Source organism: Acinonyx jubatus, chromosome A3 (genome assembly GCF_027475565.1).
Source record: "Acinonyx jubatus isolate Ajub_Pintada_27869175 chromosome A3, VMU_Ajub_asm_v1.0, whole genome shotgun sequence".
In the NCBI taxonomy this organism is placed as follows: Eukaryota; Metazoa; Chordata; class Mammalia; order Carnivora; family Felidae; genus Acinonyx; species Acinonyx jubatus.
The window spans coordinates 74,868,968-74,892,704 of record NC_069388.1 but is presented as its reverse complement, the minus strand read 5'-3'; the positions used below and the strand labels follow the sequence as shown (position 1 = coordinate 74,892,704).

General features: G+C 36.0%; 1 protein-coding gene across 7 annotated transcripts in view; it reads right to left on the bottom strand.

Annotated features, from left to right (window-relative positions):
• Nucleotides 1–23,737, bottom strand: part of VRK2 (VRK serine/threonine kinase 2) — a 103,374-nt gene that overhangs the window by 30,021 nt on the left and 49,616 nt on the right. For 6 of the 7 annotated variants that reach the window (XM_027072406.2, XM_027072405.2, XM_053200623.1 and 3 more), the window contains 2 exons: nt 23,071–23,205; nt 7,599–7,731 (listed from right to left, as the gene is read on the bottom strand). In XM_027072406.2, the coding sequence (XP_026928207.1) occupies nt 7,599–7,731; nt 23,071–23,205 (268 nt within the window). The remainder of the gene's footprint in view (nt 1–7,598; nt 7,732–23,070; nt 23,206–23,737) is intronic. The other variant, XM_015074203.3, reaches the window with a different exon arrangement.

Here is a 23,737-nt window from a genome sequence, read left to right as displayed (position 1 = left end):
TACAGAAAAATCATGTTAAATTAATTAAAAATAAATATTCTAGATGACATTATTAGCATATGTGTGGGTATAATTAACAGAATGATCATATAGCTTTAATTGACGTTAAAATGCATCATCAAAATAGAGATGATATTACAAAAGTATAATAATTCTAGATAACAATAATAATATTAATAATCCAATCCAATCCCAGGAAATGGAGTTTTGTATATGTACCATACAATATAATTGGATAGTTGGATAGTCTATTTCCTGTTTATCTGGAAAAAATTAAAATGCATAAAATAAAAAAATAAGAATTTATTATATCTAAAAATAAATATTAATATCTAACTATAAAAATATTTTTATAATTTGAAAGTTAAAATATATTATGAACTATTTTGTTTCTGTAGAATTTGTATCTCTGTATAATTTATTATAATAAAGTTCCTCAGTTGAATTCGATAATTAATGTAATCATTAACAGTATATTTTCACGTAGATTTCCTAAAAAATCAAACTTTTACTTATTCTGAGCTACTGCTCAGAAATGTGGCAAGATTCAGTTACTAATATTTTTCTTCTATACTCTCTTAGTTTTATTTTATAATTTTTTTAAACATTTATTTGTTTTTGAAAGAGAGAGAGAGAGGGAGGGAGAGAGAGGGAGAGAGGGTGTGAGTGGGGTAGGGGCAGAAAGAGGGAGACAGAGGGTCCGAAGCAGGCGCCACACTGTGAGTGCAAAAGCCCCATGTGGACCTTGAACTCATGACCAACAGTGAGAGCACGACCTGAGCCAAAATCAAGAGTCACTTGATCAAATCAAGGCTGCCCAACCAACTGAGCCACCCAGGGGCCCCTCTCTTAGTTTTAAAATAAAATTTAGCATCTAGTTTTTATTTAGCTTATTACTATGGAGCAATGCAAATGACTCTTTATTGAAAGCCTGTTGTATTCTCAATTGTTTAACATTTCTAAATTATGAAGTACTGCCAAGAGTAACAGCAATTTAAAAAAAGCACAACGGGGCGCCTGGGTGGTGCAGTCGGTTAAGCTTCCGACTTCAGCCAGGTCACGATCTCGCGGTCCGGGAGTTCCAGCCCCGCGTCGGGCTCTGGGCTGATGGCTCAGAGCCTGGAGCCTGTTTCCGATTCTGTGTCTCCCTCTCTCTCTGCCCCTCCCCCGTTCGTGCTCTGTCTCTCTCTGTCCCAAAAAATAAATAAACGTTGAAAAAAAAAATTAGAAAAAAAAAAAGCACAGGTGTGGCTTGAATGCCATTTCATGAAAAAGCAGATTCCAGAAAGAGTGGACACTAGAATGCATAATGAAAATAAAAATAGTTAATATGATTTATGGATCTGCTAATGTGCCAGCCTGGGAGGGGTAGAGATAGAGAGAGACAGAGAATCCCAAGCAGGCTCCGTGGTATCCAGGCAGAGCCTGAGACGGGGCTTGATCTCAAGAACCTCGAGATCCTGACCTCAGCAGAAAACCAAGAATCTCGACGTTCTTGAGATCAAGCCCCATCTCGGGGTCTGCGTGAACACTATGGAGCCTGCCTGGGATATTCTCTCTCTCTCTCTGTCTCATGCTCCTGCGCTCCCATGCTTCACCCCTCTGTCTCACGCAATAAATAAACTTTTTTTTTTTTTAAAGAAAATAGATGCTCAGAGAGGTTAAATAACTTTTCTTGTATCACAAAGCAAAAACTGAGAGAGCTCTGCATTGAAATCCAAATCTTTCCGAACCCAAAACCCACACTCAATCTAACAATTACATCTATCATTTAACACCATTCAGACCACATTACCTTAACTACTTCTATAGTTGGCGGATTATTTGAAGCAGGCATTTTAACTTAAAATACCAAAGGACATATTGAGGCAAAGACAGCTGTTTGTCAAGGAATAAACAAACAGCAGGTTCTGAGGTCTAAGCTGCCACACTAAAAAAAGTTTCCATGCAACTATCCCTTCGTGAAACAATTCCTTTCAAACTACTTCATTCTGATGAAGAAGGGTGTCTAGTTAAAACATTACTTTCTAAAAGCGTTTCGATGGTCCTGGTCCTCCGAGCTGGTATGAGAATGAGAGAAGTTCACTTAGAGAACTGGTCCTTATTCTAAAGACAAACTGGAGTAAAATTATCTAGGGTCAACTCACCAAACAGGATGAAACAGGAACTGAGGGCAAAAGAAAGTTTAAGTGTTCATCCCAAAATATATTGATTATTTGATGAAAGTATTTTCTGTTTAGTTTTATTTTTTTATACAGAGTAACATGAAGTATGAAGTATGAAGAAAAACAAGATTTGGTAGGAAATAATAAAGTGAACTTGAAAACTTCTGCCTTAAGCAGACAGGGTTTACATGCCCAAAACACTAGTTTCTATGCTCAGAGATGACATAAAAAAGGAGAAAATATCTGAATGAGATGTTCACCAGAGGTATCAAATGGTGCCTATCTGCAGAACAAATTTAGAGCTTTCTTTTTTTCCCCCAGCTAGTTGCCTATGTTATTATACTTTGTCAATTTAGATGCATAAAGAGCTAAAAAATTTTATGGTGGCCACAATTTATTTTAATTTATTTTAATTTCAAAAAAGGGTATTAGGAAAGCAGAATGCAATGTGTCACATTTCAAATAAAATATTCAGCTCAGGTCTCTCTTATTTTTCATTATCTTTAAAAAAGTTTTTAATGAAGGGGCGTATGGGCGGCTCAGTTGGTTAGCGCCTGACTTCGGCTCAGGTCGTGACCTTGTGGTTCCTGAGTTCCAGCGCCTCGTATCTGGCTCTCTGCTGTCAGCTCAGAGCCTGGAGCCTGATTGGGATTCTGTGTCTTCCTCTCTCTCTGCCCCTCCCCCATTCGCGCTCGGTCTCTCTCTCTCTCTCTCTCTTTCTCTCTCCCTCCCTCCAAAAAATAAAACCATCAAAAAAAAATATTTTTTTTAAAGTTGTCCATGAAACACTACTCTGTGAGGCATAGGAAACGTTATTCAACAGAGCAAAGCTTTTTTACTTTTATTTTTATTTTTTATTTTTATTTTACCCATCCCACCACCCACCTCCCCTCTGGTAACATTCATCAGTATGTTCTCTGTAGTTAAGAGTTGTTTTCTTGGTTTGCTTCCCTTTCTGTTTCTTCCCCCCTCTTCTTTACTTGTTTGTTTTGTTTCTTAAATTCCTCAAAGGTATCTTACATTTGGCCAATGTGTACTATTAACCCCCAAAAAATAGATTAAGACCTATGTTAAGACTTTAAAAGTCATGTCTAAATGTTAAAATTGGGGTATGCCATGTAGAAGGAATAGTGTCTTATTTTTTATTTATATATCAACCAAATACTATTTATAGCAGTCACATTTACCTAAAAATCGAAATCAATGGTATGTTTTTCTGACTACTAACAGGATCCAAGCTTGATGGTTTACCTTAATATCATAATTGAAAAATTATGATAATAATTGAATCATTGTTTAAGGAGATAAATATTGTATAAACCGTATCATTTCCTCAAGTTTGGTAACATGAAAATACACTCTCAGTTTATTTCACATACATTTTGTAAGCTGGAGTGCTAGATTAGGGTGAAAGGAAACTGTGCAAGAAATAACACAAGACTTGGATTTCATACACCGTAGCAACTGGCAAAAATAAAAAAAGTCTGTATCTCTTTCCTTGATACTGAATATATTACACAAACAAATGGACATTTAAAATGCAATTTAGATATCATATTTTATGGTCACCAATGATGTCAAATTAAAACAGGTATTATACACTCAATGTAGAGGTCTGAAGTATTTAAAAAAACTCAATATGTTAAATGCAGTATATCTCTGGAGAAATTAGGTATTGACTGCATGCCTCAGTGAGTAGAAAAATCTACAAAAATCCATACCACACATTGATCCAAATATTGCTTTTTAACATTACTAAGAATGTAAGAAATTTTAAAACACTATATTTGACACAGATATAATTCTCTTTAATTATCAGGCAACAAGCCCAAAATATGTCAATGTTTATACATGTTAGTGTTTATGAAGAATAAAAAATTAATAATAGAAGAGACAGATAAACCCAATGTATATTACTCTAATTTTACACTAAATGAAGCATTTCAGCCACTCAGAAAATACCTTTAGGCCATATAAGAGAACCGAGTTTAGAAGAGTAACTCCAATTTTTAAAAAGCATACGGATATACAGAGATGTAGGACAGTCCCGGAAATGCTCATCCATCTATCCATCCATCCCTGTATCCTCTATTCATAGCTTTTGGTTTGTAATAATACAAGCTGCCTTTCTTTTTACATAAAGTTGAACTAGAAAATGCTTAGGCGAAACTGCTGATTGGCACCTTATACAAACGCTTGCATTAGAAAAACCCAACTAATCCACAGAAAAATGAGAGTTAGCTCTGGTTTCCAAGTATCCACTAGAAAAAGTAGGTGAGACCAGATAGTCTGATCACGTTAACAGACTGTTAAGTGGCTAATTCAGAAGCCAGTTTTACACGGAAGCGTGTATATTTCCCTGGGCCTGACCAGACACAGATACACCTGACATACAGTAAATGCTTTGACAACCAGAGGTTCTACTTCCTAGAGATAACTTGTTTTGCTCTTTACGTTTTCCTTTGCATTATCTTTCTCAGTATTTATTTGATCTCACGGCTGGACTGGTAGAGAAAAGATTTTTTTCTGAGATTAAACTACATAGTGACTGTACTGAAAAGTAAACACATGAATATTTATGAATCTGACCTTTCGCATTTACCTACAGGATTTACGGCCCTGTTTATTCTGGTTTCTACGTATGACTAAATGATTATTTCATTCCTAATAAAATCCTAAAGTAAAATGTTTTATTTTGGAAAATTAAATGCAAAACATTAGGAATGAATAGCTTTCAAACATTTGAGGATATCAAACCCTTCACTTCTTATACCAGACTAAAAACTGCACACTAAAACTTCAGCAAAAATGCATACTTATATGTATCTATGTATATATGTGGGTACACGTGCATGTATGTATGTATATATGTGTATATAGTGGACATCACAGATTTGAATTGTACGGGTCTACTTAAATGCAGATTTTTTTACAGTATAGCACTGTAAATACATTTTCTCTTCCTTACAATTTTCTTAGTAACGTTTTCTTTCTCTAGCTTACTTTATTGTAAGAATGCAGTATGCAATACATATAACATAAAAAACATATTAATCAACTATGTTATCCGGTAAGGCTTCTGGTTATTCAGTAGGCTATTAGTGGTTACGTTATGGGGGGTCAAAATTTATGCGTGGATTTTTGACCACATGGGGCATTGGCACCCCTAATCCTCATGTTGTTTAAGGGTTAACTGTATCTATACGTCTACCTGTGCAGATATAGATATTCCTAGAAGTTTAGTGTAAATTCTATTTTAAATGCATTAAGGGAATCTATTTTTTATATGAATCTGGTGAAACCCATGATAAAAATGAATTATTCACCCTAGCATCTAACTTTTTAGCAAATACCAAAAACATGTTGTATAGGCACTTCCCTGACTATCCTCCTAGGAAGGTAATACCACCTTTCTACCATCCTTCTCAGTTCAGTCTTCTCCCCAGAGACATAGCATGCGGAAATCTGCCCAATTCATCAACACGTTTTATTATTTAGGGACGAAAAACTTAAATGGACTGCAGAATAAAAAAAAAGTTATTTGAGTCATTCATGAAGATGGCACAATGCAAACACTGCCCTAAACTAGGGGATGACTGTTGAGGACGTTCAGAATTACCACAGTCCAAACACTAACTAAACCAACATGTAACAACTCTACTTCCCCTTCTGCCATCACTATGGTTTCTTAGTGATTTTGATAGCCAAAATCAGGCAGGATCAGTATTAGAGCAGTCAGTTTTAGAAGCAAGTGGCCCAACCATAAGTTAATATCATTAACATCACTAGACCAAGGCTTAAGAATCTGTATGATGAATTTCCAGTTACACCACTATGAAAAAAGTACCTCCAGGTTTCTGCAAATTCTTTCATACCAATACATCTGGCAAAAGTAAGGAACAAAATTCATTCAGAGTGCAAGAACTTTAAATTGAAAAAAATATATATCAATAAGCATTTGACTCTTACATTTCTTAATTTAATTAAAGCCATGTCCCATTTACGTCTTTAAATGCTCATTGATTCATTAACAATGTAAACGGTGAAAAATTATACAATATTACTGTTTCCGAGTGATCACTACTTTTCTAACTACCCTATTATTGGGGAAAAATGTAGTGATTTCTGTTACTCTGATCAGGAATATAAAAACGCTAATTTCCATTTCAGAAAATTTAACCTATGATGCTTCTCGGAAAGAAGGTATACAACTGACACACTTGTTTCACTTTTTTCATTGGCCTACCTCACACTAGTGTGGGTTTTAACTGCTCTGGAAAATGATCAAGACCTTCTACATTACATGGTCAATGGTCCTTTTAATAGAAAAGGCAATAATATACAGTTGTTTGCGCCAACTAAAACTCGTCAGAAAGTATCAGTTTAGGGTAACAGTTCAACAGCCATTAACAAGTGCAAATGTCTAATTGCCTCTGAGTGAAATGTGGTCCTTTCAAAGCTGCTTGTAAATTTTTTGTATGGTTTAGCATATTTTAAAATACTTTTATAAATAAAGTTTACAAAGAATATAATTTTGAAAGCCAAACTTTTTCAATATTCACCATTTTTTTTACTAGCATAACATTAGAATTGACTTTTTGTCTTGCTGACAGAGCAACTAAGAAAGTACAGTTGCATTGACCATATTGATTGTGAACAAAGCAACCATCGGTGGGACTCTGCACCATATATTTTCAATATTGACCTCCTACTTCCTTTTCCATGGCTCTCTGGGTCGGCTATTGGATTTGGACTGCAGTGTAATAAACAGCTAAGGTTTAATTAATGGTAAATGAATACAAGACATAGGTTATGACTTTAACTAATTAGGGAATTGTTGAATTAAGTCTGCCTTGGAATGCAAGGCAGTACAATCAATATCCAATAAAAGGACTATGTATGTAATTTACCTGCAAATGTGTTTCCAATACCATCAAAGTGAGTTTAAATAAGTAAGATATATGAAAGGCGACTAGGAGAGATTTCCACAAGTTAACACTTTATAGTTTCAGAAAAGATTTCCTTATTGTGGAAAGATGATATCTTCTAAAGCTCTGATAAGGGCATGGTGAAAAACAAGAATAATTCTTCCCATGTGCACCTTTACCAAATCTGTGATATTAACGACAGCATACAGATTCAGTTGCCGACCTACAAGTTTAACCCATACAAACTAGTAATTTCCTGCCCCAAATCCATCAAGTTTTGCTTACTTGACACTCTGTTGTGCCCTTCTCACTTGTCACGATCTCCACCTCCTCCCCTTGTTAGAAGAAATACTCACTGGCATACAGAATTCACTACTTTTGATAAAAATCTTGTCAGTGTTCTCACTCTTCAAACTGACTATGCAAAGGTCATTTCATAGGCCTTATGACTCTTTAATCATTCTCCTGAAATAAAATTAAGAAAAAGAGAAAAAAAGAAACCTACCTACTCCCTTGTGGGCATCCACACTGGTAAACTCTATTGTCCCATTATGGCCTTTTCTAGGATTTTCTTGATACTGTTTGTGGTTCCCATTGGGACAATATCTGTAGCAAAGTCCATAATCTGCAAGATAAACCTGGAAGACATGAACAGAGAAATGAATAATGCTTTTGTCCTCTGAAAATATAACCTTTATAATTAAGTCTTAAGAAACTGATAGGTTAAGAACAGCCTCAGATCTACATTTTATTAAACCAAATGGTGCCTGAGGATAAAATATATACAACTGGGGGCCATAACAACTAACTTTCCAGCTTAAATCCTTACTTCATCATAGACATATCTTGTTTCTGAGTTGACTTAAATTTTAGTCCTTTTTATTTTACTCCTAAATTCCCTTCCCTCCAGGTGAGCATCTAGATATCAAACTACAATTTTTTTAAAATCTGTATTCATACAGCTTATGGGATCTGCCTTTTCTTACAACCCCTCCCTGAATCATAAAAGTGGTTCAAGCAGGGAGAGGAGAGGAGAGCTAACAATCTAAAAATATAAACCTAATGTTATCGGAATCTCCATTACCAGGAAGTATGGAAACAGTGAACAGACTATAAGAGGTAATGACTCTTAAAGAAAAAAAAAAAAACAACAAACCCACCATGTTATCTGTATTTAAGGGAACATCAATGCAGTACTTTTGGCCTTTCAGACCGATCCATATCATCACTGTTATCTTTGTAAGTTAGTCAGAATTGCAAGCAAGTTCTCCAAACAGAATATAGATTGTTAAAAGTCAGATGGCAATTCAAGTGAATTTTTCTCAGATTACTTTTGGAGAGAGAAAGAAGGGGGAGAAGTAGTTTTCCAGATATAACATGCACTGAATAGGAAACTGAAATGACTAGACATTTATCCTGATATGTAGTCAGAATATAGGAGTTCCCAACTATGTCACCATGCTCCCCCCACAAAAAGAAGGTAGTTTAAAAAAATTTTTTAAAGTTTTTATTTTGTTTTGAGAGAGAGAGTGTGTGTGTGTGACCTGGGAAGGGCAGAGAGAGAGGAAGAGAGAGAATCCCAACCAGGCTCCATGCTGTCTGTACAGAGCCTGACACGGGGCTTTGAACCCATGAACCATGAAATCATGACCTGAGCCAAAATCAAGAGTCCAACACTCAACCAACTGAGCCACCTAGGTGCCCAAAAGCAGTTTAAAAGTTTTAAATGTACTGTTTCACATGTATTTCTTTAAAATTTAGGGACTGAGGCAACATTTCATGATAGAGCTTTAAGACAACAGAGTACTGCAATACAACTTGCATTTTTAAAATATAATACCCATTAAAAGAAAATTTAGTATTAAATTTTAGTCTAAGTTTTTGGTTTTATGATAGCCTAAGAAGGAGATAATTTGACCTTAAAAATATAAGCAGCACAGAGTTTTCTTCATTTGTTGGAGAATATAGCTTGCTAGAGTGTCTGAAAACATGATATTTCAGTTTTGTCTCTCTCGCCCACAGACACCATTTCTCAACATGGCCTCAGAAGTAACCCTATCCCTCTGCCCTAAATAACTAGACTCCAGGATTAGATATATAACTGCTTTCACTATTTATGATGCACTCATTTTAGTTCAAGAACTAAACAGACTTCACTTTGCAAAGTAGATACCCTGAAAATATACATACTGGTAATTCAGCTAAAGGAAACCTTTTAAATACACTAGAGTAATTTACTATGTGTGCATATATATAATATATTATATTATATATAATATATATGTATATATTATATATATACACACTATACTATATATATATACTATGCTATATATATATAGTATATATATATATATATACTATATATATATAAAAGACATATCAAGAGGCTTTTCATATAGTCATTAGTCAAAAAAAACAAAACAAAACATCAGACCTAAAATTCATTGTGCCTAATATGCACCAGGCAGCATGCTAAGAGCTTTATACTCACTGACCCATGCCATCCTCACAGAAATCCTGTAGGTAGGTACCATTATCTCCATTTTTTTTTTCAAATAAAAACTGAAGCCTGGTGAGATTATGTGATTTGTGTAGTAAAATGGAGTCAGAGTCTGACCCCAGAGTTTTCACTCTCAATCACTGTCAAAGGGAAGTTGTACTGATCAAGTCAAACAGACAAAGAAGGCTACTGAATAAGGGAGAGAGACTGCAGCAGTTGGGTAGGGCTTGAATTCAACTCCACTGAAACAAAACGTGGGCAAGTTTTTAAGTCCTGAGGGTGAGGTAGTGAAATAACTGGAGGAGGTTAAGAGAGAAGGCTGGTCAGCGTGAGTAGGTTTGTTAACTGGTGTGTAGGCTCCGCCCCTTCATCAGAGACAAGGGGATAAGGGCACATCCTTCTTAATGACTACATTTTAAAGGGATGGCTCCCAGGTCCTTGAGAAAGACATTCCCTGGTTGCAACACTGGCAAGAGGCTGGGAGGAGATTTATATCTCAAAGATGCAGAGAAAGAACTTACAATTTTAAGTGTTCTTAGGTAAATGCTTTAAGAAGAGGGAGGACAGGGGCCTATAATCCAGAAGAAAATGGTCTAAAATTTAGTCAAGCTGAGGGGGAACACTAAGGCCTTCTCGATCATCACTGAGCTATGGGTCTCAAGACTGTGTTGGCTTACTCAAAGTCTAAAGGGCAGTGTGGGGTCTACGTTTAATATAAAGACAAGAAGCGAACAATATAGTAAAGAAAACATATGCTAACCATTTGGCTCAGAATACAGTAATTCTTTAGATAATGCTGCAGTGAACATGACAGTAAAGGTAAGTCTCAGAGACAATGATTTCACTTCCTTTGGATACATACCCAGAAGTGGATTGCTGGATGATATGGTAGTTCTATTTTTAATTTCTTGAGGAATCTCTGTACTATTTTCCACAGTGGCTGTGGTAGTTTACATTCCCACCAACAGTGCACAAGGGTTCCCTTTTTTCCATATCCTTGCCAGTATTTGTTATCTGGTATTTTTGATAATAGCCTAACAAGTGTGAGTTGATATCACATTGTGGTTTTGATTTGCATTTGTCTGATGATTTAGCGATGCTGAGTACAATTTTATATACCCGGTGGCCATTTGGATGTCTTCTTTGGAAAATGCCTATACATATCTTTTGCTCACTTTTCAACTGGGTTGCTTTGTTTTTGCTATTGAGTTATATGAGTTCATTTGCATATTTTGGATATATCCTCACTGGACATGTGGTTTGTACATGTTTTCTCCCATTCCATAATTGCCTATTCATCGTGTTGATGGTTTCCTTTAATATGAAGAGGCTTTTTAGTTTGATGCAGTCTCACTTGTTTATTTTTGCATTAGTTGCCTTTGCTTTTGGCGTTAAATCCAAAAATCACTGGCAAGACCAATGTCAAGTTTTCCTTACGTTTTCTTCTAGAAGTTTTATGGTTTCAAGTCTTATGTTCAAGTCTTAATCCATTTGGAGTTAATTTTTGTGTGTGGTGTAAGATATGGGTCCAGTTTCATTCTTTTCCATGTAGCTGTTAAATTTTCCCAGCACCATTAAAAAAAATATCCTTTTCCTATGTATATTCTTGGCTCCTTGTCAAAGATTAATTGACCGTATATGCATGAGTTTATTTCTGGGATCTCTATTCTGTTGCATTGATCTATGTTTCTGTTCTCATGCTAACACCATATTGTTTTGATTACTAGAACACTGTAATCCAGTTTGAGATCAGGAAGTGTGATGCCTCCAACACCATTCTTCCTTCTCAGGATTGCTATGGCAACTCAGGGTCTTTTGTGGTTCCAAACAATTTTTAGAATTGTTTTTCTATTTCTGTGAAAAAAGCCATTGGAACTTTGATAGAGACTAAGTTGAATCTGTTGACTGTTCTGGACAGTATGTACATTTTTACAATTTTAATTCTTTTAACCCATCAGCATGGAATGTCTATTTATTTGTGCCTTCTTCAATTTCTTTCATCAGTATTTTATGGTTTTCAGTATATAGATCTTTCATGTTCTTGGTTAAATTTATTCCTAAATATTTTATTCTTTTTGATGTGATTTTAAATGGGATTATTTTCTCTTTTCAATAGCTCATCGTTAGTATATAGAAATGCAACTGACTTTTCTATACTGATTTTGTATCCTGCAACTTTACTGAAATTCTTTATTACTTCATTATTACCATTATTACTTCTAATGGTTTTTTGGTGGAATCTTTAGGGTTTTCTGTATATAAGATCATGTCATCCCCAGAGACAATTTTACTTCCTTTCCTATTTGGATGACTTTATTTCTTTTTCTTGACAAATTGCTCTGAGTAGGACTTCCAGTACTATATTGAATAAAAATGGTGAGAGTGGGCATTCTTGTCATTTTCCTGATCTTAGAGGAAGTGCTTTCAGCTTTTCACCATCAATTATGATGTTGTCTATGGGCTTGTCATAACTGGCCTTTTTTATGTTGAGGTACGTTCCTTCTATGCCTAATTTTTAGAGACTTTTTAATCATGAAAAGATGTTGAATTTGTCAAATGTTTTTTTTTCTGCATCTATTTACATGATCATATGATTCTTAGCACTCATTTTGTTAATGTGATGTATCACACTGATTGATTTGTTTATATGAACCATCCTTGCATCCCAGGAATAAGTCTCACTTGATCGTGGTGTATTAACCCTTTAACATACTGTTGAAATTGGATTGCTAGTATTTTGCTTAGTATTTTTGCATCTACGGTCATCAGGGATATTGGACTGTAATTTTCTTTTCCTATAGCATCCTTACCTGGCCTTGGTACCACGGCAATGCTGGCTTCTTAAAATGAGTTTGGAAGTGTGTCCTTCTTCTATTTTGGGGGAAGAGTTTGAAAACAATTCATATGAATTCTTCTTTAAATGTTTGGTAGAATTCACCAGGGAAGCCATCTGGTCCTGGACGTTTCCTTGTTCCTTACTAGTAATAGGTCTGTTCAGATTTTCTATTTTTCTGTGATTCGATCTTGGTAGGTTGCATGTTTCTAGAAATATATCCATTTCTTCTAACTTATCTAGTGTGTTGCTATATAATTGTCCATAGTAGTTTCTTAAGATTCTTAGAGGTTTTTTTTTTTTAATAAAAAAATGTTTATTTATTTTGAGAGAGAGAGAGAGCAGGGGAGGGGCAGAAAGAGAGAAAGAGAGAGAGAGAGAATCCCAAGCAGGATTTGTGCTGCCAGTGCAGAGCCCAATGAGGGCTCAAACTCATGAATCTTTAAATCATGACCTGAGCTGAAATCAAGAGTCAAACACTTAACCAACTAAGCCACCCAGGAGCCCCTAAAGTTTATCAGTTATAATCTCTCCTCTTTCATCCCTGACTTCATTGATATGGGTCTTTTTTTTTTTTTTAGTCTAGCTAAAAGTTTGCCAATATTTTCTATCTTTTCAAAAGCCAGCTGTTTCCTTGATCTTTTCTATTCTTTTTGATCTCTATTTCATGAATTTTGGCTCTGGAGTTTATTATTTTCTTCTTTCTACTAACTTCATGCTTACAAACTTTGTGTTTGTTCTTCTTTTTCTCGTTCCTTTAGATGTAAAGCTAGGTTGTTTAAGATCTTTCTTTTTTTCTTAATGTAGGCATTTATCACTATAAAGTTACTTTTTGGAACTTCTTTTCTTGCATCCTATAAGTTTTGGTATGTGTCTTTCCGTTTTCATTTGTCTGGAGATATTCTTTGATGTGCCTTTTTAAAAAATATTTACTTATTTAAGTAATCTCTATACCCGATGTGGGGCTCAAACTCACAACCCTGAGATCAAGAGTGACATGCTCTACCAACTGAGCCAGCCAGGTGCCCTTGTTGTCCCTTTTGATTTGGTAGTTCCTTTGATGTCTGTCCCTTTCACTAATGGTAGTTCAGGAACATGTTGTTTAATCTCCACACATACAGGAAGTTTCCAGTTTTCCTCTTATAATTGATTTCAAGTTTCATAATGTTGTGGTTGGAAACGATGCTTGATATTTCAATCTTCTTAAATTTATTAACTTGTCCTGTGGCCTAACAAATGATCTGCTCTAGAAAATGTTCCATGTGTGTTTGAGAAGAATGTATATTCTGCTGCAGTTGGTTGGAATGATTTGTATATGTCTGTTAGTCCATCTGATCTAACATGCAGTTTAAGCCCAATGTTTCCTCATTGATTTTCATCTGGATGATGTATCCGTTGTTGAGAATGTATTGGAACCCCATATCACTGTATTGTATATAGGTGGAGTCTTTAATTTGTTAACTTATGCTTTATATACTTGGTACTCCAATTGTGGGTGCATAACCAGTGGTCTTAATAGAGAGTTGTGGGCAGGATTCAAATAATCATAGAAGACTATTGAACAAAATGGTAAAACAAACAACTAACAATCTTCACCAGCCTATATAACCCCCGTTTTTTTAGTTTGTTTTTTTATCTAATCATGTAGCATATGGCTTAAAATATTTATATTCTATGAGTATTGGATAAATTCTCTAAAATTCCCATATGGGGCGCCTGGGTGGCTCAGTCGGTTAAGCGTCCGACTTTGGCTCAGGTCATGATCTTACGGTCTGTGAGTTCGAGCCCCGCGTCGGGCTCTGTGCTGACAGCTCAGAGCCTGGAGCCTGCTTCTGATTCTGTGTCTCCCTCTCTCTCTGCCCCTCCCCTGCTCATGCCCTGTCTCTCTGTGTCTCAAAAATAAATAAACACTAAACAAAAATTAAAAATAAATAAATAAATAAAATTCTCATAAAAGTTTTATCACTACTATCTATCAACATTATAGATCTTGATACAGTACTGAAGAAATTTAGGAGTGACTGCATTTAGTGGGTATAGATTTTGGTGTAAATAAAGTCAATAATTTGTCCCAAGTAATAAAAATGTTGATAAATTAATTTTATACAAATTAGGTCAAAGTGAGAGTTTCTATGAAGATATTATATTAGAAATACACAGTCTAGAATTCTGTTAAAGCAATTCAAGAAAGAAAGGACTGGGAAATATTGTCAAAGAAGATAAGAAAGGGAGGGAAGGAAGAAAATTTGTTGAGGTTCTAATTATGTGATGATCATTGGGCAAAGTATCTTTCACAAATTATCTCATTAAATCAAGGCCACCTCCCAGCCAGGAAGCTAAGCACCCCAGCAAGTAACCTGCCCAAGTCAGAACTAGTAATGGACAAACGCAGGATTCAATCCCATGCCTCTATGACATCAAAGTCCATTCTCCTTTTTTAATATAGTTTAGAATTTGAGGTTCTATCTATTTCTGAAATTTTGCTGAAGTTAAAAATAAGTTTGAGCAAAACTTAATCCGCAATAAGGTTTGCAGTCTAAGTCCTATTTTTATGTGTCCTTGAGCTAAGAATGATTTTTACATTTTTATAGGATTATAAAAAAAAAAGAAAAGAAAGAAAAAGAATATGCAACAGAGACCCATATGTGGCCCACAGAGCTCATAAAAGCCTAAAATATTTACTATCTGGTTCTTTACAGAAAGAGTTTGCCAACCCCTAATCTAAAATAAAACTTGCTTTCCAGTTAACTTTTTAAATATTATCTCTTCTTTTTTTCTATGAAGTAAAAAATAACAACTAGTTAATATTTTCACTTTAAGTATGTACAATATCCCTAGTTTTAGACAAGCCTGTAGTAGGAAACTCAAGAGTACTAAGATCAGGTAGGAAATGATTATTTGCATTGTAATCATACTAGGCATAGAAAAATGTAAATATCTAGCTCCCTAATGCATTTTAAATGATTTTCTTTTTATGTGATTTTTCTGAATTTAGTAATCGTTTTTCTTTTCTCCACGAATAAAAGGAGAGCCCTGCCTGCTTCCCCTTTATTCTAATTCCATAGATCTTTCTATTACATTGTACTTTATTTCCACATGGTAGTCATTTTCTTCTCACCTTTCATAGATACGTATTATGGGTTGTTGTTGTTGTTGTTTTCAACTTCATGAGGTGGTAAGGAAAATGTGTCATTATGTGCACATTTAACAGATAAAAAAAATAATGTGTTACACCCAGATAATGCAAATTACCCACACCAAATCCAGCTTCTACAAAAGTTTTATTGTTTTAGTGAGTTTTTCAGGCTCCCTAATCTCCCCACCTCCAAAAAACAAAACAAAACAAAACAAAAAAAACAAAAAACAAAACCCACCTAATCTGAACTAAGGTTTACCTGGACTTTTGACTTTAATATTTTACTACTGGAAAGGTAGCGTGGTAGCCACTGAGGTCCAGTCCCACCCAGAAAGAAGGGACCTTTCGCCTGTGAAGAAGGCAATAAGCGGACAACCTCAACTGGCAGGTCCACTGGGAACTGTTACAGCGCGTGAGCCAAGGGCACGCTCTCCCTAGGCAGCACCCGCCACACAAGGAGCACAGTGGGGATACCATGTGGCCATTTCTACCCAGGGGTTCTTCTAATGGGTACTCTCTGGTCTGGTGCTGCCTGTCAGAGCTGTATCACAGTCTGAGCTCTCCCGGCCCAATCCTTCCTGCCCCCCTTTCCTCTTGTGGGGGTCACATGAGCATCCCACTCTCAAAGCTTTCTTTGTCCAATCTTGCTTTTTCTCTTTTTCCCTCGCATGGATAATATACTTGCTTCTCCAATAAAGACCTTGCAATCCTAATTCTGTCTCAGTAGCAGCCCCTCTGAAAACTGGATTTGGCACAGGTGGTAAGGCATAGCTTTCATTAAAAGCACTAGGCAAATAAAGATGAAAAGCAAGTTAGACTTCGATGTCCATAAAAAATGCAACTTTCCTGTACTAACCAAGACTGTCTCAAACATCATCTTCCCCTTTAACCTAACCAGATCTGCACCCATACCACATTCTCAAGTTCTGCACTTAGTCAATCCTTTACGTCCCATCTCCTTTGTTTCCTGATGTGGTGAGGGTCTTATACCACTTTAAGTCTCCAAATGGATAGGTAGAACTGATGATTACAGAGCACCCTGCCATAACTCTTCTTCGCAGTGAATTGCATGGGAAGGGCCTTCATCTTCAATCAGGCACCCCTCTAGGGTGCCCAAAGGGCTCTTCTCTGCCTCCTACCACACCCCTGGCTCCACACTTCACAATTCCTGAGTTCGCCACTCACACCTGAATCCTGGTATGTACATTCCTTTAACCACAAAGCAACTTACTGGGTTTTCATTTGTGTCCACATGGATTTACTATTTAAAAATGTACAGAATTATTTAGCTTTTCTTGTATTTAAGCCTTGGTGCCACATTTACCGTTGTAAGCTCCAAGGGGAGAAGTGGCCAGGACGATGTTGCATACATATACTTTTGCATCTGTGACAGTACCTACTCTTAAGGCCTTCTGCACAGGCTGAAATAATTTTTTATTAATTTTTCTTGATGTTAATAATTGGAAAAATTGGAGTAAATTCTTTTCAATAGACATCTGAGTGCCAAGCATGATAAACTATTGAGAATCATATGTTTACAAAAAACAAAGAAAAACAAAAATGAGTGCATATGTATTGAATGCATATTTACTGAGTGCTTTAGAGAAGTCAAATCATTTAACCCTTATGACCCTAAAAGGAGATTATTTTAAGATGTCTTGAAGATGTGAAAACAGAATGAGTAAAGGTAGGTATTCTGTGCACAACAAACTTACAGTAACTGGCAAAGTTGAAAATGAACCTAAATCAGTCTGATCAGAAGTAGAGTTTTTTCCATATATCTCATACAAAGGAGAGATGACAGAAGTCTACCTACAGGTCTAAAGAAAGCATTGAGAAAAAGTGTAACAGATTTAAATTTAGTAGCACTTTATTATTTTTTTAATGTTTATTTTTGAGAGAGAGCACGCGCACGTGCGCATGTGCGAGTTGCGAAGGGGCAGAGAGACAGGGAGATACAGAATCCAAAGTAGGCTCTAGGCTCTGAGCTGTCAGCACAGAATCTGATGTGGGGCTCAAACTCATGAACCATGAGATCATGACCTGAGCTGAAGCTGGACGCCTGACTGAGCCACCCAGGTACCCCAAAGTTAGCAACACTTTGGAGCAAGGGGAAGTTATTTCTAATTGAAAGACTCAGAGAAAGAAACATTTGTGTTGGGTCTTGACAAATATCTAAGCTTTCCACAAATGGAGATAGGGAAAAGACGTAACACGAGAAGGAAAACCAGAGTATGGGTCAATGCATGTTGGGAGTGCAGAGGCTACTGGAAATACAACAAAAGCCAGAAAAAAACTGGTTATCATCAGTTAGCACAGTTTCCAAAACCGTGCTAAGAAGCTAGAACACAATTTTAGTATGCAAATACAAGTCACCAAAGGCTTTTGGCAAGGAATAATATTATCAGTACTGGCAGCACCATGATGAGGAAAGGGAAGCAGAGAATTCATTTGGGAGAATATAACAATAGTCCGGGCAAAGGGTGATGGGAGGGTGGACTAGGACACTGGTGAACAAAAGAAGGGAGACCACGGAGAACCACAGTTACTGGATAAGTGGATCAATGACAACTCTAAGAATGGTATGGTTGGCTGGTAAGGGAGGATTCGATGAATAAAGAATGCAGAGGAGAAAGAAGAAGTTTGGAAAGAAAATGATTTATTCATTTTTGTACCAAAAATAAACTGGTTGATTGGTGGCTAACAACCTCACCCAACCAGTTCCTGATTCTTTCAGTTTATGCAAATTTGAGGGACACGCTCATAGTCGATGAAAAAAGTAAAGAACCTCTTTCCCATCAAGAGTCAAATCTGGCACCTTTCTGCTGCCCAAGCAACTGGGAATCCTAAGCAGCCACACTGCCTCAAATGGAAGCATTTCTCAACACTTGATGTGATGGACAGGAAAGATGTCAGCTGGAGAAGGGGTGCAAAAGATTATGGAGCTGAGAGAGAAGCGAGAAGCAAGACACAATTGTGAGCAAATATCACTGCTCAGTGGCATGTGACCACCCATTAAACCACGTTACTACTCTACCTCCACTTTGCATTTTCAGTATACATTAGAGATATATATTTAGCCCCCAAGATGCAATTCACTTTTCAAGAACTTAAATTTTTGTTATACAATCTCGTGTCTTATCATTTTTCATGCTATTTTATACAATTAAATCTTTTTAACTGGCACACCTTGCCGTATCAAGAAATGTGTCTCTTAAGCTCTCGTTGGAAATTACACTATGGAGAGAGATAGTTACTATTCATGACTTTTTAAAGTGGAAACTTAAAAAAAAAACACTCTTAAAACTCTAGCAAGAACATAGTCTTAGTCAGCAACTTTAAACACATTTTTTAAAAAGCCAGCATTTATCTTATTTGAATAGGGTATAATATTTCCCTATTCTATCAACAAGATACAATAGTGTGAAAATCTTCACAGTAAACTAAGTGCTTATGAACTAATGAAAATCTCTGCATGCCAAAGCAGGAATGAAGCATGCAATGTGTAAGCAACATGGCTCTGTTCACAAACATCACTCATGTCTGTTAAAAACCGACGTGTAACCTCATAGATGCTACTATGTTTTGATATAAACCCGTGCTTTTTATTCTCTTATTGTCCAGTACTTTGTTTTTCAGCTTCTCTTTTTTTCTTTTTCTTCTTGTTTTTGCCAGTAATGTTGCATCACCACTACAGTCTAGACGAAATAATGCAACTTTTAAAAGGTTCCCACTTACTTTTCAAATGTGATGCTTATTAGAATCAGCATGAAATGTATTTTTCAAAACTATAGTCTGACCTTATCTGAGCTGTAAAAAGTCTGAAGCTTCTGTTTTCTGATGGCTGCAACCTGCGATTATTCTTAAAAAAAAAATGTGCCTTCTATGTTGGAGGTTTTTCCCTCTTAGATCTCATAACTACCTACTCTACTTCAAATCTGGAATTTTATCCTGTTTTCTTTATATGTAACATTCACTGAGAGTGAGAGACTTAAAGACACATCCATGAGGTTAACATATGAAGAGATGGCAGACGAGCTATACCTCTTATCATGATCTCTTTACGGCATCTACTGCTCCGTCAGGCTCAAGTCCATGGCTCCTTTAAATGGAACTATAAATTCAAGCATCATAACAAAATCCTGAGAGGCACTTAGCAGTATTCTAAATGATATTAGCATTTTGAACCCATGACCTGTTTTTCTATTCCAGCTTAGTTTTTTTTTTTCCCCTAAGCATTATGTGAAAGCCTATTTGATCAAATAGGGCTGTGACTTAATATGCTTTCCAGACTTTGGGGGAAATTCCCTCAATAGTTCACATGCTAGCAATTGCTTCTTTACTAAAAATGCCTTTCACCCACAAAAGAAAACCTTTCCAATTACAGTCTCTTTCCAATTTGTCCTTCTGACACAAGTTCTCAAGAATTGTATGAAAGAACCTACAATACCCTTTCTTTCTAATTTCCAACGTGCTATCAAAGCACATAATTTGTGTCTGTCCTTTAACAAAATAAATAGGCAATGGAAGAGGAGAATATGAATTGCATCCAATTTATGGTTTTCCTTTTTGTCTAAATCAAGTCTGAACTTAAGAGTTTTCAGCATGTCAGTAAGCATTCTCAGTGCTTGGTATATCTGTAAATAGTAGATACTCCAAAACGTTAGCTGATATAATTTAACTGTCATTGCTATAATATTATAAACAGGTTCACCACATGGAAGCTGTATCTACATAAAACACAGCTATCCAACATTCAAAATAGCCACCTGTTCTACTTTAACTGTAAATTCCAATGATTTCAAAGACAGTATTTGAGGTTGCCGACACCAACGCCATTCTTACATGCACAGTCCCTTGGGGTGCCAGTTTTTTAATAGCCTCTAAACAGGGGTACATCTTAACCCATCCAACTTATGCAGCTTAATGAGTTGATTCAGAATTCAAAAAGGCCATCTTCCCATAATAACTAAAAACAAAACAAAACAAAATAAAACCCCTATATATAGCCTTTTGTGAATCAGGATGCTCAAATATTCTTTGGTCAAGTATGCATCTGGCCTTCAGAAATAGAAATAATATGACCAATGGGACTCAGTAGGCACTCGATAAGCTTGTATTGATTATAGGAAAACACTAATTTTTCAACAGCATTAACTCTCTTGGGAACCATATTCTTGGGGATAGGTAATTTGTTAAATGGGCCATCCTATATTTACAGTGCATACACACTCATAAATGTAAAATCTTTTCCCTTACATAGAAAATAGACCCTGGGTATTCTGTTCCATACAACTTGAGGGACATCTATCATTAAACTGCACACCCGGGGAGAACTACACTTATTACATCCAATTCATTACCATCTTCTTAATATTTAACCAGAACATCATTACATTTTTTTTCATAAATTGAAAGAATTCTTGGAGAGCAAAATAAGATACGGTATTCTTTCAGCGTAAGTATAAAAATAATAAAATTATTTTCTAGCTATTATATACTGAGTGCTTACTATGTGCCTGATATTTGCCTAAGCCTTTCACATTTTAAATCATTTGATTATTAAAATACCTCTTTGAGGGAAGTTCTCTTATTAGCTTTAGATGTGGAAACAGCACAGGCAGGTAAAATAATATGGCAAAGAAAACAGAGCTAGTAAGAGGCAGGGCCAGAACTCAAAGCCAGAGAATCTGATTCTAGAGCTCATATGCTCAAACCCTCAACTATTTCTACACTGAATCCGTATTGAAAGTTATGCAAATAGTTGCCATCTTTTTCTAATAAAACCTTTTTGCCTGGGATTAGGAAAAGGTAAACCACCCTTTTTTAGTATCTTCTGAACAAGGACATTTATTTATTTTTCTAAAGGTTCTTTTTTTTTTTTAAGAAGCAGGGGAGATGGGAGCAGGAGAGAGAGAGAAAAAGAGAGAGAGAAAGAGAAAATCTTAAGCAGACTCCATGCTCAGTGTGGGAGCCCCGTGTAGGGCTTGAACCCATGACCCTGGGATCATGACCTGAGTTGAAATCAAGAGTCGGACGCTCAACTGACTGAGCCACCCAGGTGCCTCTAAACAAAGACATTTAGTTCCAGAATAAACAAGCAGTCTATTATCATGAAGATTCCACCACACATGGTCAAGAATGAACTGCCTGAGATCCCATGTGTAAGAATAAATTATGTTAGAAACACTAAGTGATTTGGCCCAGCCTGGAGTGGCCCTAGGCAAAACAAAAGTACCCTAGGGTACTTCTCTTTCCCCTCAGTTCTTAACTTTTTCCTCTTTCCGTTTTTCCCCCCTATCCTGGTGCCTGAATTTTTTATTAAAATTGTTTGGAAATGTTCTTATATCAACTTCCACCCAAAGATTTGTCTATGTTCCTGTATTAGTTTTGCAGGGCTACTGCTATAACAAGGTACCACAAACTGAGTGGCTTAAACAATAACAGAAATATATCATCTCATAGTCTTTGAGGCTACATGTCTGCCATCAAGGCGTTTGCAGGGTTGATCCCTTCTGAGGGATGTGAGGGATAATCTGCTCTATGCCTCTCACCTAGCTTCAAGTGATCTCAGGTGCTCCAAGGTTTAGAGGAGGCATTCTTCCTATTTCTTCACACTGTCTTTCATCTCTTCATGTCTGGTTTCTCTCTGTGTCCAAGTTTCCCCATTTGTAATATCAACCATACTGGATTAAGGCCTTCTCTAATGACCTCTTGGTAACTCAAAAAGACCCTATTTCCAAATAAAGTCACATGCACAGATGCTGGGGGTTGGGACTTCAACATCTTTTGAGAGGACACAATTTAATCCAGAGCAGCCCCTATTTCTCAGTTTCTCTTCATGGATATGCTGGCAGAGCTCTATCTCTAAGAAAACACTGATAATGGCAATATAAAGTACTAATGATCTCTTGACACTGGATAGATTTCTCCCAGTAGGAATTTAGTTGCTATATGTTACTGTACTCTATCCAGCTCTACTTGATTGGCTTTGCCTGTTACTCCTGAACATCGAATGACTAATTAATCAATTCATTTATGCATTAACCTATTCAATTACTCACTGTTCAGTCATCATTTATTTATTGAGTGCTTATTATATGCCATGCTCTGTGCCAGCTGCTGGATACACATCAGTGAATAAAACATAATCTGTTTTCTTGTATACAAGACTAGAAACTTGGTCTCCTGATGGACATTTAACTGAGAGAAATACGCTCACGTGGTTCTGTACCAGTAGTTTCCTAAGTGAGATTTGTAGCTTACAACCAGTCCTGTCCAGGAAGTAAGAGGCTATGAGAGCTAAAAGGGGTCCAAGAGATCTCATGATCTACGTCACCTAATTTATAGAAAGGAAAATTAGAGCACAGAAGTCTACTACAATAAGTAATTTTGTAAAAAGGAAAAAGTGTTTAAGTACAATTAGAATAAAAATTGCTTATATTCCCATTTTCTAATGAATTTTAGGAGAAAGGAGAAAGAAAATAGAACGTATAAAATCATACCTGACATGAAGGAATGATGTTAATTTTGTTAAGTAATAGCATGGTGATAATACAGTGAATTGTCCTCGTTTTTTGAAAATGCATACATAAGTATTTAGAGATAAGATGACATGATATCTGTAATTGCTTTAAAACCTTTCAGCCAAAAAATAGATAAAATAAAATTTCAGAATGTTAATTTTTAAATCAAAGTGATGGGTATCTGGAGTTCTCTATTATTCAGTATGTTTCAAATTTTTCAAAACAAAAGGTTAAAAAAACTGTGTCCTCCTAAAGGCACAATTATCTACTTAACAGGTTCTCACTTGTCTCAGAGTCCCAGCACTGGGAAATAAGCTTCACAAAATATTAATTTTAAATATGGAGACCATGGCTTCTAAATTATAATTATTATGCTGTTTTCTTCAATATTTTCCACTCATCACCACCTTTCAATAACACTCCAGTATATATTCATATTACTGTCATTTGCATAGTATTTTGAGTATGAATTATTTCTTTTTATATGGATCTAATCTGATTTAAAATCAGACATCTTAATATACACGTTAAGAATAAATTTTGATAATAGGAACACTATTCAGTATCAGATAACAGAGCTAAAATACATTTGATTACTTCAATGATTTTAAAGTAATTTAATCAGAATGTAGTAAAACATAGCAGC